We start from the raw sequence: 13,530 nt of genomic DNA, 5'->3' as shown, positions 1-13,530 counted from the left end.
GGAGAGCGAGCGAGCTGGGAAGGAGACTGAGAGAGACAGAGACACACAGGACAGAAACTGGGGAGTCTCCGAGCCGGGGAGGGGGGGCAGACCGCCTACGTCGGCGCCCCCGCTCCAGGCTCCGACTCCAGACGCCGCGAAGTGAAAGGGGAGAAAAGAAAGGGAGAGGGCGAGACTGTGACGGGGGGAGGCCGGGCCCGAGGTGTTTAACATTTTTGTTTGCTTGTGACTCGTCGAGACCGAGGGCCGCGTCTCGGCCCCGCTCAGCCAAGGTGGAAGGCGCCGGCGCCGGGTTCGTAGCCCCAACTCCGAACGGGGGGTGACCGGAAAGTCGGGCTCGCACAGACCCAGACACAAAACCTGGCGGGTCCCGCGCCCAGGCTGCGGGGGCCTAAAAGTGCCGCGCGCCCCGGCGGAGCCGCGGGGCCAGCGCGCTCCGACCCGACCGCGAGCGGGGTGTTTCAGCAGCTCCAGGCTCCCTGGGCGTTTGCAAAGTCTTTCTGGAGCGGAGGAGCGGGAGGAGAGGCAAACTCCCGGGTTCTCCCCCCCGCTCCCCCCCCCCGCTCCGCCCGCCGCCGCCGCCTCCAGCGCCCCCACCGCGCCCCCCTCTCACACACACACACACACACACACACACACTCACAGACACGCCACCCCGGGCGCGCCGGCGTTGCCTGCGAGCGGCGGCGTGCAGGACTTGAAGTGGGTGTTCTTCCCCACTCCCCACCCCCGAAGCGTCGCCCCCACCCCCCGCCCGACCGCCTTCCCCCTCCCTCTCCCTCCTACGCAAATAAGAACTCGGCGATTCCCCTCCTGCCGCTTTGATTTCGGGCACCTCCAACAGATAATTGGGAAGGGTTTCCAGAAGGTGGGAAATGTCACCTGATTCACACTGAACTTTTAAAAGCTCCCCACCCCCAAGGAGCCGCGCACACCCTCGCTCGCGGCCGCCCTCCCACTGCCCCACACACTGGGAGACCGCCCACCGCAAACCGCGGAGACCCCCGTCTAGATTTAAAGCGCGGCTGCGCCCGGCTTCTGACGTCCATTGAATCGCGCGGGCGGCCGGCGGCGAGCGCGGGGCTGCGCCGGGATCGCTGCGCCCTCCGCCGCTCGCCCTTGCGACGCGCGCCGCTCGCCGGAGCCACCCGCCGCCGCGCCCGCTGCCCGCGCCGCCGCACGCCTCGCCCCGCGTGTGCCCCCAGGATGGTGGGTCCCAGGCACCAGCCCGGCGGGCTGTGCCTCCTGCTGCTGCTGCTCTGCCAGTTCATGGAGGACCGCAGCGCCCAGGGTAAGCGAGGGGGGATGCGCTGGAGGCTCGGCTGCGGGCGGGGGCTTGTACTTTACTGTCGTCTGCACCGGGTCCGTTCTAAGCAACGCCGCTCTCGGAAGATTTTGGACCAACTTAGCGACTCCGGGATGGAGCGGAGTGGGGAAACCCACGGCAGTGACACTTTAGGACTGCCAGCCGAGTTTGGAGCGCGGTTATCCTTTAAAAGGAAAGGGAGTAAGCTGGAGTCTCTCTCAGTAGTTAGGGTTAGATGCTTCAAGTTCTGGACATAATGAGTTTAGATGTTATCTCCCCTGTTTTGGCTCTGAAGGAGGGGACAGGCATCGGTAGCCTGGAGATTTCAGCCGATCCATTTGCATTGTAACCTCTTTCCCTCTCACATCTTTTGGATACTTTAAAAAATGACTGGGAGATGGGGGTAGATACTGAAATTTCTTCAGTAGCCGGGGGACGTGGTTTCAGCAACTTTGCCCAAACTTGGAGATGTGGGTGCTGAAAATTTTAGAGGGAAGTAGCTTTCTGCCTAGTGGATGCTTCTTCCAACCCCCTCCCCCCAACCCCGCAAAAAAAAAAAAAAAAAATTACCCCGGAGTGTTTTGAGTAGTTTACAATTTTTTTTTTTCCTGTGCCTCATTCCTCCGACTAACTTTATGGAGAACAGTGAGGACCTCACAACTTCTTTAATTTCTGAGATGCATTAAGAGCAAATTTCTAAAGTTTGGGTTTTTTTTTTTTACATTAAATTTATTTCAATTAGTCTTCGGGCACAATTTTTAAAAATAATCCTAATAGCAGCTTGCGGTCCAATTATTGTTCAAATTGTATTGATGCTCCGTAAGAAGTCTTCCTGACCAAAATGCGAACCTGAGAAGGGGGAGGGAAGGAGGGAAAATTACTTGCTAAGATTTCTCTCGGTAGGTATGGGATAGATGTTGCTGTGAAATAGTAGGAAGCCCGCCCCCCGCCCCCGTTCTTTTTTCCCCTACACTTTTCTGGAGACAGACGTGTAACTTTGCTTGCTTTAGCGTTACCGTCTGGAGTGTATTGTAAACTGCCCCCCTGGGCACTGCCCCTCGCCGCCCGCACCTTTCCGGGCGAGGCGCTGCCTGGGTGCCGCGGACGTGGGCGCCGGGAAAAGCTGCCCTTGGAGATTTCGAAAGACCGCGGTGGCCGCGGGCGTCCTCTGGGTCTGGCAGATTGCAAAACGGGCCGGGCGGGCGGGCGGGCTGCGCCTGGAGGCCGCGCGGGGCAGCTCCGGGCAGGGCCCGGCTGCTTTTTTTGCTTTCATTTTTCACAAGTGCCTTTTGCTTGATCTGTTCCTGTTGTGTGTGTCTGTGTCGGTCTCTCTCTTCCTCTCTCTCTCTCAAGTTCTCCTCTCTTAACCCCTGTCACAAATAATACTCGTACCGCCTACATGAAACCAACATGTAAAAACATCCGTCGCATCCTGTTTTTGTCAGGTTCTTTAATCTGCTCTTCGAGTCGCTGCAGGTTATGAAATGGGACAATAAAAGTAAACAGTCTAGTAAAAGTCAATGCAAGCTGCACGTGTTGTGTCTGGGTCACTGGTAACTGACATGGATATGGCTGGGGTGCTCTGGCTTCTCGCTCTTGCCCTCCTTCCCCCTCACCCACCTCCCACTTTCCCCCCCCCTCTTTCCCCACCCCTTCACTCCCTTCGACTTACTTTCCGCTTTTCTCTCCCATCTCTCTCTACTCCTCCACAGTCCCTCCCTCCCCATCTCCATCGCGCTGGGTCTCCTTCCCTCGCAAGCTCCCCACCTCCCTCCCCCTGCTCTGCCTCTCATTCACCCACCTCCCCACTCTGTCTCCTCGCAGCTGGGAATTGCTGGCTCCGCCAAGCAAAGAACGGCCGCTGCCAGGTCCTGTACAAGACAGAACTGAGCAAAGAAGAGTGCTGCAGCACCGGCCGCCTGAGCACCTCCTGGACCGAGGAGGATGTAAATGACAATACGCTCTTCAAGTGGATGATTTTCAATGGGGGCGCCCCCAACTGCATCCCCTGTAAAGGTAAATTCTTCCTCCCCTGTTTCCAGGCCCTCAGTAGAGGGCGTCTTATCCTCGCCTTCCCTGTTGTCCAGCTGGGGTTTGTTCCTGGGTTCCCTCTATCTTCCCCCAGCCCTGTAAGCCTCTCGGGTTGAATCTTGCTTGTTACACACTTTGGGCAAAACATGGTTCCCAGAGGTTCCTGGTCTTACTAGCCAAGTGTGGTGGTGAAGCCAACCAACTGGCACTCTTTGAGAGAGATTTGGGTATAGGGTGCAGACCACGGACCCCACCCCCGCCTCCTCCTCAACTACTAGGAGAGAGCTGGACCCCTCTGGTGGGAATTTTTGGCCACACAGTCATGCAAGGCCTCCACAGCCCTCCTGGCTGGCCCTGGCTTTGATCTATCCCTCTTTCCAACCTTTAGAAACATGTGAGAACGTAGACTGTGGACCCGGGAAAAAGTGCCGAATGAACAAGAAGAACAAACCCCGCTGCGTCTGCGCCCCAGACTGTTCCAACATCACCTGGAAAGGCCCAGTCTGTGGGCTGGATGGGAAAACCTACCGCAATGAATGTGCACTCCTCAAGGCTAGATGTAAAGAGCAGCCGGAACTAGAAGTCCAGTACCAGGGCAAATGTAAAAGTAGGTCCTCCCTGGCTCCCCTCCTCCAGCTTTCTGCCTGAGGTAGACCCACTGGAAGATCCCTGGGGGGTGGTATATAGTCTACCGTAAGAGCCTAATAATAATGATGATGATGCAAGACAAAGTAGCCTTTCTTTATGTTCTGAAGACTTCTCAAGGACACGGATGGGACCAACCTAGAGTCCTAGATTTTCTCTTGAAACCACCAGGGCTCCCAAAGTGCTTTTTGAAAAGCTGGTTGCTTCCTTTTATGATTTCCCTGATAATATCAAATACTCCCTAAGGGCCAGTAAGTGCCTATTATTAATGTGTATTTCTTTCCTTCTTTATTTCAGAGACATGTCGGGATGTCTTTTGTCCAGGCAGCTCCACATGTGTAGTGGACCAGACTAACAATGCCTACTGTGTGACATGTAACCGAATTTGCCCAGAGCCCACCTCCTCTGAACAGTATCTCTGTGGGAATGATGGAGTGACCTACTCCAGTGCCTGTCACCTGAGAAAGGCTACCTGCCTGCTGGGCAGATCGATTGGATTAGCCTATGAGGGAAAGTGTATCAGTAGGTATTCTGGATTAAGGAAGGAAAAGTGGAAACAGGATCAGAAAGGCTAGTTCTAGTGGTAAAACTGTGAGGTTAATCAGATAAGCCCAAAGCCTCCCCATAATGCATAGTTTCACCAGCTGGAGAACTACTCTCCAGTTTGGGTAAACTGTGGTAACCACAGCATTCCTCAAGGAAACAGTTATCTTCTAGAAGCATTGGCATATATGTTGAAATGCCAGCAAGAAACGGGAAACAATTTTCTGTCTTGGAAAACTTAGAATTCACTCAATTTTACACATTTTTTTAGGTGCTAGACTTGCTGTAAGCAAGAAATAATTGCTCAACAGTTACTGAAAATCTGTTATCAGATTCTAATACTAATGGAATTCTTTATTTTTCAAAAGATTTCACTTGAGGGAAATAATGAAATCCTTATTTAATTCCAGGATACTGTGATAACCTGTTCCCCAAAAATATTATTTTTGTGTACTAACAGGATGTGTAGGGACCGTGTGTAAGTTTCGATTTTATGATCAAGCATTTTTGCATGAGCTCTCCATTATCCTATTAGTAAGTCATAAGCTGTATGTTTGTCTTTACTGACAGAGGGCTAAGGAAAGGGAGAAACAGGGAGAGGGTGGAAAGCAATTTACTCATCACAGGTGTATTATATCCTAGAAGCAAAGTCCTGTGAAGATATCCAGTGCACTGGTGGAAAAAAGTGTTTATGGGATTTCAAGGTTGGCAGAGGCCGGTGTTCCCTCTGCGATGAGCTGTGCCCCGAGAGTAAGTCCGAGGAGCCTGTCTGTGCCAGTGACAATGCCACTTATGCCAGTGAGTGTGCCATGAAGGAGGCTGCCTGCTCCTCAGGCGTGCTGCTGGAGGTCAAGCACTCCGGATCTTGCAACTGTAAGTACAGTTTCTAACCTTCGCCGCAATGTGAGGTCTTCCCAGGCAAACCCTAGGGAATGGAGACCTCAAAAGCACGAAAACCTAATACAAGCCCATTTCTGTTTAAATCGGGTAGCTGCTAGGGGCACCTGGGTGTCTCAGTTGGTTAAGCAACCGACTTTGGCTCAGGTCATGATCTCACAGCTCGTGGGTTCAAGCCCCATATGGGGCTCTGACAGCTCAGAGCCTGGAGCCTGCTTCCGATTCTGTGTCTCCCTCTCTCTCTGCCCCTCCCCTGCTCACGCTCTGTTTCTGTCTCTCAAAAATAAATAAATGCTAAAAACAAAAATTTAAATTAGGTAGTTGCTAAATTTCACCAGCAATTCAGTGGTCCACAGAAAAATTCCCTGGAATGTTTCCCGGTGTTAGGACTTGTCCAACGATCATCTACGGGCTTGCCTCTAAAATCCTAGTTCTAGTTCTAGTCATTTGCCCTTAATTCTTTCGCTGTAGTAATATGCTTGGCCGTTTGCTTTATTAACACTTGAATCTAAACTAACTGCTTCAAAAGTTTTTTTTTTTTCCTTTTTCAAAGACAGCTGTATATTATCACACCTGGGCTGCTGCTTTTCGCAGTTGCCTCTACTAACTCTGAATTAAGGATCCACAGCAGTTATACCTAGAACACGAGCGCTTTTTATCTAATTTCAGGAATCTGCCCGTAAAACCTGAGCCATTGATTCTTCAGAACTTTCTGCAGTTTTTGACTTCATAGATAATGTTTTTAAAAATATTTTTTAAACTTATTGCATAACGGCAGATGCCAAAAACAAAGCATCTCACTGCAAGTCACATAAAAATGCAACGCTGTAATATGGCTGTCTCAGAGGGCTTTGAAAACATACAGTGAGCTGCTTCTGCGCTGTTGTTGTCCATATTTAAACAACAGCTCCCCTGTATTCCCCCATCTAGCCATTTCGGAAGACACCGAGGAGGAAGAGGAAGATGAAGACCAGGACTACAGCTTTCCTATATCTTCCATTCTAGAGTGGTAAACCCTCCACCAATGTTCAGTGTTGATATAGCCTTTGGGCAAAAAAAAAAAGAAAAAGAAAAAAAAAGAAAAAAGAAAAAGAAAAATGAAAAGAAAAGAAAAAATATATTGTCCATACTGTAAATAAGTGTATGCTTATTTATTTGGGGGGGAAACTATACATAAAGGACGTTTGTCCTAGAGCTCTCTCCCAGGCCACCTTGTTACTCATTGGACACGGAGAGGCAGTCATTTTGAGGTCTACTGGATGAGGCCCATAGTTGAGACTTGTAGACATTTATTTATACTGTGTCATGTTTTATAATTTATACATAAAATGTCTGGTTGACTGTACACCTTGTTTTTGAAGAAATTTATTCGTGAAAGGAAGAGCAGTTGTTATTTATTGTGAGGTCTCTTGCTTGTAAAGTAAAAGCTTTTTTTTTCCCTTGTAAACCATTTAAGTCCATTCCTTACTATTCACTCACTCATCTGTCTCCCTTCATCTCACTGTTGTTAGACTCTTTTCCACTTTAACAAACTTGCATGTCAGTTTCTGTCATGTTTATTTATTGGATTCTCTGATGCCTGTTCTGTACATACATGATCCCTCGGGTTTTGTTTACAAGGAATCTTGACTGACCAAAAGGCATTATAACTGACTGAGAAGGTACAGAGGATACATCTTTGAGGAAACTCCTAGCTCAGTTCTCTTGTCATGATTTGGGAGAGAAGGGGTGATAGTAATGTTAGAATTCTAATAATGTACTTTTAAGATGTTACAAATCCAAAGAAATTGAGTGATATGGGTATCCGGAGACTGAAGGAAGGGAATGCTATACATTCAACCTTTTATTAGGTGTTTCCTATAAGCTACTCTGCTGTACCTTTTAAATTAGTTCTTTTTCAAACAACGTGTCGCTAAAAGTTATATCAAAGCTTTATCAGTTCAAGTTTCTTGCTTTTCATAATACTTTTTTCTGATGCAATTTTATATTTTCAAACATGGCAAGTTAAATATAAATTCATTTAAATATATAGTTTTGTACTTTTCTACCATGTAAATGTGCAATGTATATAAAAGTTATAATGTGTATTTGTAAATAAATGATGAGTGAAAAAATAAAAAAATTTTAAAAAGCCAATGGTCTCAATTGTTGATGTGAGAGAAGTTGTTTGGACTTTTGAGTTAAAGTGCATATGATATATTTGCTAAGAAATAGTGAGCCAGGACAATAAGCTCCAAAGCAAGGTAAATTACAAGTCACCTCAGTGGAGTCTGATAAACATAAAGGGATCTGAGGTCCAGCAACCCCTTGACAGGAGTGACTGCATACCTAAACGCACCATCATCTTACCTATCCATTTGCATGCTCTTCTCCATAATGAGGGGAACCCTTTATCTTCTTTCATCTAAATAAAATGGATCATAGATCTTTAAAAACCAAAGCACAAGGAAAAATGAAAATTGCCTAATATTTGACAAGCACATTCTAGAAATCAAAAAATCAACTATAGAACTAGGCATTGGTGTTGGAATTCTAGGGACTTGGGGTAAAGAGGAGGCAGAGGTGGATTTCCACAACCACATGCACCATTCATCAGGATTAAGTGAGGACACTCAAATCTGTGTCAGTATTTTGCAGGTTACATTAAGACAGACAAGTCCCACTATTAGAGCCTAAGATTAGCATTGGCATCAATTGGTCCTTATATGTAGTAATACGTAACTAAGTAATACAAATTTTCAATTCATTGAGTGCTAATTCGTTGCCTAAGTATATTAAAAATATCAAAAGGACGCAAGATGCAAAGAAGGGAGGACTGGGTCTGTCTGGAAGGGAAAGAGCAAAGAACAGTCAATATCGCCAACATTGCTCAACAAATAGTTACAATCTTTTCTTTAAAAACCATGACCCAAGACCTTTTTAAAAGTTTGGACCTTTTAGGGGCACCTGGGTGGCTCAGTCAGTTAAGCGTCTGACTTTGGCTCAGGTCATGATCTCCCAGCTTGTGGTTTCTAGTCTTGTGTTGGGCTCTGTGCTGACAGTTCGGAGCCTGGAGCCTACTTTGAATTCTGTGTTTCCCTCTCTACCCCTCCCCTGCTTGCACTCTGTCTCTCTGTCTCAAAAATAAATAAAAATTTAAAAACTTTTAAAAAATTTTAAAAAAAGTTTGTCCCTTTTGTAAAAATCCTTCTTAATATAGCTATTAAAAATGATTATAGGAGACTCTTGGCTCTCAAATTTGGTGGAGGAAGAGGGGCCTTTTGGGTAGGCAGTTCATGTAACGACTGGGAACCTATAGGGTTTGTTAGCCTTCAGCCCCAGTTTCCCAGGGAAAGGTGAAAGGGAGGTGCAGAAGACAAACAGTCTGTCATTAACCCTAGGGAAGACCAGGGTCATAACTTCTCCAGTGCCCAGAAGCTACTGGCATGCCACTAGGGATGGTCTCTCAGGAAAGGAAAGGGCCAACAGATATAGTTTCACAGCCCTTCCTGGAGTTGATTTGTTACTTTGTCCTGGAATACTACAGACGCTTTAAAGCTGCCATTGACGATCAGAGTAAAAACGTCAGATTTAACAGGCACCAATGTGTGTCTTAGCAAGGGGGAGTGATAAAATCAACAGCTTGCCTTTTAAACAACTTCCTGATTATTTATTTAAAATTTATATTTTAACTTGTCAGCATCAATCATTCCTTTCAAACACTAGACAGTATATCATTTTCCTTCTTGGAGTTTCCTACTTTCCCAGTAATCCTGTAAGAGACTAATAAGTAGCAAAAAAAAAAAAAAAAAAAAAAAAAAAAAAAAAAATAGAAGTCTCTTCTAAAATTAAAATTAGATCAGTATTATTAAGCTGTTGTTAGAATTTCAACTATGATTCAAAATGCCAAAAAAATCTAACATTTTTTAGCTTAGCCATACAATACAATAGAAAGAGTTGCTAGTAACTAACTCATTAAAACTAGTTTTAATTACTATCCCTACATCCTAATCATCATTAGAAATTCTAAATTTTTTAAGTGTTTTATTTATTTTTGAGAGAGAGATAGAGACAACATGAACAGGGGAGGGTCAGAGAGAGAGAAGGAGATACAGATTCCAAAGACAGGCTCCAGGCTCTGAGCTAGCTGTCAGCACAGAGCCCGATGTGGGGCTCGAACCCACGAAGCGTGAGATCATGACCTGAGCCTAAGTCAGATGCTTAACCAACTGAGCCACCCAGGCACCCCCAAGGAATTCTAAAGTATCAAGTAATCGTGAAAAAAATCTATCAGAAGTCTAATTTTCATCAGATGTCCTCCTAAATTAAGATTTTTATATGCTGTATGGAGATGGTTTCTAGAATATGGTAAAAATATAATCTGGCATAATTAGCGTTATTCTCAAATATGACAACTAAATGCAGTAACTGACCTTAGACTGGATCCTGTACCCAAGGAGGAAAATTCTATAAATAATGTTAATATGCCAACTGACAAACTGGTATACTGATCATAGACTAAAGTATTGAATCAATGTTGAATTTACTGAAATTTATCACTATAATGTGATCTCAAAAGATATTATCCCTTTATGTGGGAAATACACATCAAGGTATTAAGGGGAAAGGGCCAAAAAGTATGTAACTAACCCTTAAATGAGTTAATAAGAAAAAATATAACTTTTTAGTTTTCTTCCCCATATGTATCAGAGAAAGCACACAAACGGAAAGAATTAGAGTAAAATGTTAACAGTAAGGGAATGTGAGTAAAAGGTATATGGGTACTTTTAATGCTATCTTTATTTTTGCAAGTTTTCTGTAAGTTTGAACTTACACACAAATAAGTTTAAAAATCTAAAGTCATTCTCAAGAAGGAGAAATACATAGGTACCTTGCTTCTCTCATTCTCTAGGAAAGCAACTGAAAGATCAGAGTCATTTAAAAAATCATTTGTATGACCAAGAGTCTCTGGAAAATAATTCCAGTGACTTTCCCAAGGCTACCTGAAGAATCAAAATTGGCAATGAGAGAGTTCATGGCACCTAAACAGTACCCAAAATGAGAAACAGCCTTTCCTTTTCTGTAATCATCTTTAAATTTAGAGTGATTAATTAGTAACTTTGCTAAAACACTTGCAAACACTCTAAGCCTTGATTTTCTCCACTGCTTGCTAGCTGTTACTTGGACAAGTAATTTAATCTTTCTGTGCCTTAGTTTCCCCATGTATGTAGTCAGGATAACGCAATTGTCTCCCTCATAATAATGCGGTGAGGCTTAATAGAGATACGATGTGTGAAGTGCTTAGATGGGTGTCTGGCACATTAAAAAGCCAGAAAATGAATGTTCTCTAAGATTATAATAATTGTTACTAATTAAAGAAAAACAAAGGTGGAACTGTGGCTCATCAACCAAACTCTATCTCGAAAATGCAGTGAATGAGGAATAGCACTAATCAAGACCAGAAGCACAAGTGTGAACAGTTTTTAAATGAAAGGTAAATATAATTTTAAAGTACTTTAGCCATGTTAATGGTTAACAAAATTCACAAAATTCTAGGTGGAATAGCAAGAATATACAGTTGAAAATAACAAATTTAAATACATTATTTCCTATAGAAATTTTAAAAAATTCACTAATCCACGAACATTTCCAAAGCCCCAAAATATATGTCCTTTGTCCTTTTGCTCACACACCCAATATAATCTCAGCTAGTAAACTAAATTAAATCAATCTTCTTTCATTTTGATATGATTGCCTACCCAAGGACTATAGATTCCCAAAGATAGTAAACTATTTTCAAACTATTAAAATTCCTAATGTAAATTGTATAATTCCAAGAAACAAAAATATGATATATTATTTAATTAATAAACTCATTTATTAAAGAATATGTATCAAAATCTGGTTCCTAAGACAGACACATTTCTGTTCTTCCCACTCCACTTTCCATTCAGCTCAGCTTACTATCATTCTTCAGCCAAAAGTTGTCATGTAAATAGACTCCAGGCATGCCTGCCCTGCATATTCAGCAGACCTGCCCAGACATGTCCAAATCCCAGCTTCTATTTAGTTGGAATCCCCCCCTGAGTACTGAATGGTCCCTGGGTTTTGACATCATTGGACCTCAGATATCTTGGCTGGTACCATCAAGATTCCTGTGGTTGAGTCCTTCAGACACTTAAAAACATATTCTCTGGATTACACCAAATGTAGTTTTGGCAAAACTGTAATTGGTCGTTTTTCTATTTTAAGAATATAGCCCAGGAACCAACTGGTACTGTTGGAAGCCAGATACACTCCCACCAAAAGTCTCTTGTATTTGTTTCCTAAGGACTCAGGTTTCTGGCTGAAGAATGAGTATAAGCTTTTCCCAAAGAATTTGAGGCAAGCAGGGACGCCTGGGTGGCTCAGTCAGTTGAGCTTCTGACTTTGACTCAGGTCATGATCTCACGACTCGTGGGTTTGAGCTCTGCATCAGGTTCTACACTGACAGCAAGAGCCTGCTTCGGATCCTCTGTCTCCCTCTCTCTGGCCTTCCCCTGCTCTCTTTTTCAAAAATAAATAAACATTTAAAAAAAACCTTTTAATAAAAAAAGGGTTTGAGGCAAAGCAAAAAGAGGAAAAGTTATAGTCATGATGAGGAAGAGGGAGCTTTAGATTTTTCTATTTTGAAGAAGAAATCTTGATAGATCGCTGTCTTTTTCAGCACCAAAAAAATTCATGGGATGATTTCATAGTCATGATACAACCCATAAAAGCCAGTCTTTATAGTTTCTTGAGATCTGTGGGTTTATGGCCCGATGATAACAGATAACAGAGTGTTAGATTATTCAAAAGACCAACGGTACCTAGAATTCCTAAGGAGAGTCTTTTGCAGGATCAGAAACTCAGGAGACATCATCAAAATAGACTTAGGACAAGGTATTCATTGGATATGTGGAACTGGAATGCAGCCAATAAAATTTCCAAACATAATTGGTGCTACATAAATGGTGTGGTGCCCGGACCAGCAGTATCAACATTACTTAGGAACTTGTTACAAATACAAGGTCTCAGGGGCTACCCTAGAGCCACTGAACCAAATTCACGGAGGTTAGAGTCCAAGAATCTACATTTTTAACAAGCTCTTCGCGTAATTCTTCATCATCCTGAAGTATGAGAACTACTGCCCGAGAATCATTTCAAGTTCCAAGTAAGCCCTGGCTGCCTGATGTTCCAAAGGCAGCAAGAAAACCTATGTATAATGAGTCTCTGGTAGACCTCCAGGGAAGCCATGTTCAGCCCTTTTCCTCCAGCCTGACCTGGCCAGGATTCTCATGCATAATGTGGCCTTCTGCTGTAGAAATATGCCTACTGGTGATAAAAGCACTTAGCCATAGACATCACAAGGCCCATTTTCCCGAATATTCTCATCCTCCACTATATTAAGAGAGGTCTTTCCAGTGAGGCTTAAGCTGAGCTCGCTAGGAGTTGTGGACTTGCCTCCACCATCCCTTCCAGCACGATGTGTTAAGAAATAAGTTTATCAGGAAGACACTTGAATTTTTTTTTTAAGTAATCTCCATGCTCAACATGGGGCTTGAACTCACAACCTCTGAGATCAAGAGTCACATGCTGTACTGACTGAGGCAGTTAGGGACTCCCAGAGACTTGAATTTTGAATGAATAGTATTGACTTTCCAATCCTGGTCCTCCCTTAAATTGGTATTGGGTCCATTTCTCTTCCCCGGCACTCGCTGGCAACTTCCAGGAGTTCTGCATCATCTTCTTCAGGTAGTACTTCACTTTCATCTATGGCTCAGAAAGCAAAAACTGCTATTCATCTGGCCCACCTCTTCTAAGAACAGGGAGATCTAAGCAACTATATGCCTATGCAATAGACATACAGGCTTGAAACAATTATAAGTGACATCCTCCAATGGACACATCGAGATCAACAACATCTCAAGGTTTGTAGCCTGAACCAAGAGTATGGCCTCTGTTCCTATTTCCTGCCATTTTACTCCCTCCTGGTCTCATGTTGTTTCCCACTTCAAACACCTCAATGATTCTCTTCCAGAACCATGGTGCTGTGAATTCCTGTCCATTTACCTACTCCCTCTGGCCAAAATCCTAACTAACTATGGATC

General features: G+C 44.3%; 1 protein-coding gene across 3 annotated transcripts; it reads left to right on the top strand.

Moving 5' to 3' along the window:
• Nucleotides 1-1,183: 1,183 nt before the first annotated feature.
• On the top strand, nucleotides 1,184-7,558 carry FST (follistatin). Of its 3 annotated transcripts, none has more exons than XM_039256214.1 (6): nucleotides 1,184-1,291; nucleotides 3,131-3,322; nucleotides 3,726-3,944; nucleotides 4,280-4,504; nucleotides 5,171-5,398; nucleotides 6,353-7,558. In XM_039256214.1, the coding sequence occupies exons 1-6, from the start codon at nucleotides 1,207-1,209 to the stop codon at nucleotides 6,433-6,435; spliced, it is 1,032 nt and encodes a 343-aa protein (XP_039112145.1). In that variant the 5' UTR covers nucleotides 1,184-1,206; the 3' UTR covers nucleotides 6,436-7,558. The 3 variants fall into 3 exon arrangements, with proteins under 3 accessions (XP_039112145.1, XP_039112144.1, XP_039112146.1); XM_039256213.1 differs by having other exon boundaries at nucleotides 5,168-5,398; XM_039256215.1 differs by lacking the exon at nucleotides 6,353-7,558 and adding an exon at nucleotides 6,092-6,165 and having other exon boundaries at nucleotides 5,168-5,398.
• Nucleotides 7,559-13,530: the final 5,972 nt, after the last annotated feature.

Source organism: Hyaena hyaena, unplaced genomic scaffold, assembly GCF_003009895.1.
Source record: "Hyaena hyaena isolate Hyena2069 unplaced genomic scaffold, ASM300989v1 scaffold_564, whole genome shotgun sequence".
Taxonomy (NCBI): domain Eukaryota; kingdom Metazoa; phylum Chordata; class Mammalia; order Carnivora; family Hyaenidae; genus Hyaena; species Hyaena hyaena.
The sequence above is the reverse complement of the archived record's forward strand: the minus strand, read 5'-3'. Positions and strand labels throughout refer to the sequence as shown.

Bases quoted from the DNA above. Each gene is read 5' to 3' on its own strand.
- FST (XM_039256213.1), top strand. From the start codon at position 1,207: ATGGTGGGTCCCAGGCACCAGCCCGGCGGGCTGTGCCTCCTGCTGCTG. The intron at 4,505-5,167 runs GTAGGTATTCTG...ATTATATCCTAG, and splicing joins CTATGAGGGAAAGTGTATCA to AAGCAAAGTCCTGTGAAGAT. The intron at 5,399-6,352 runs GTAAGTACAGTT...TCCCCCATCTAG, and splicing joins GCACTCCGGATCTTGCAACT to CCATTTCGGAAGACACCGAG.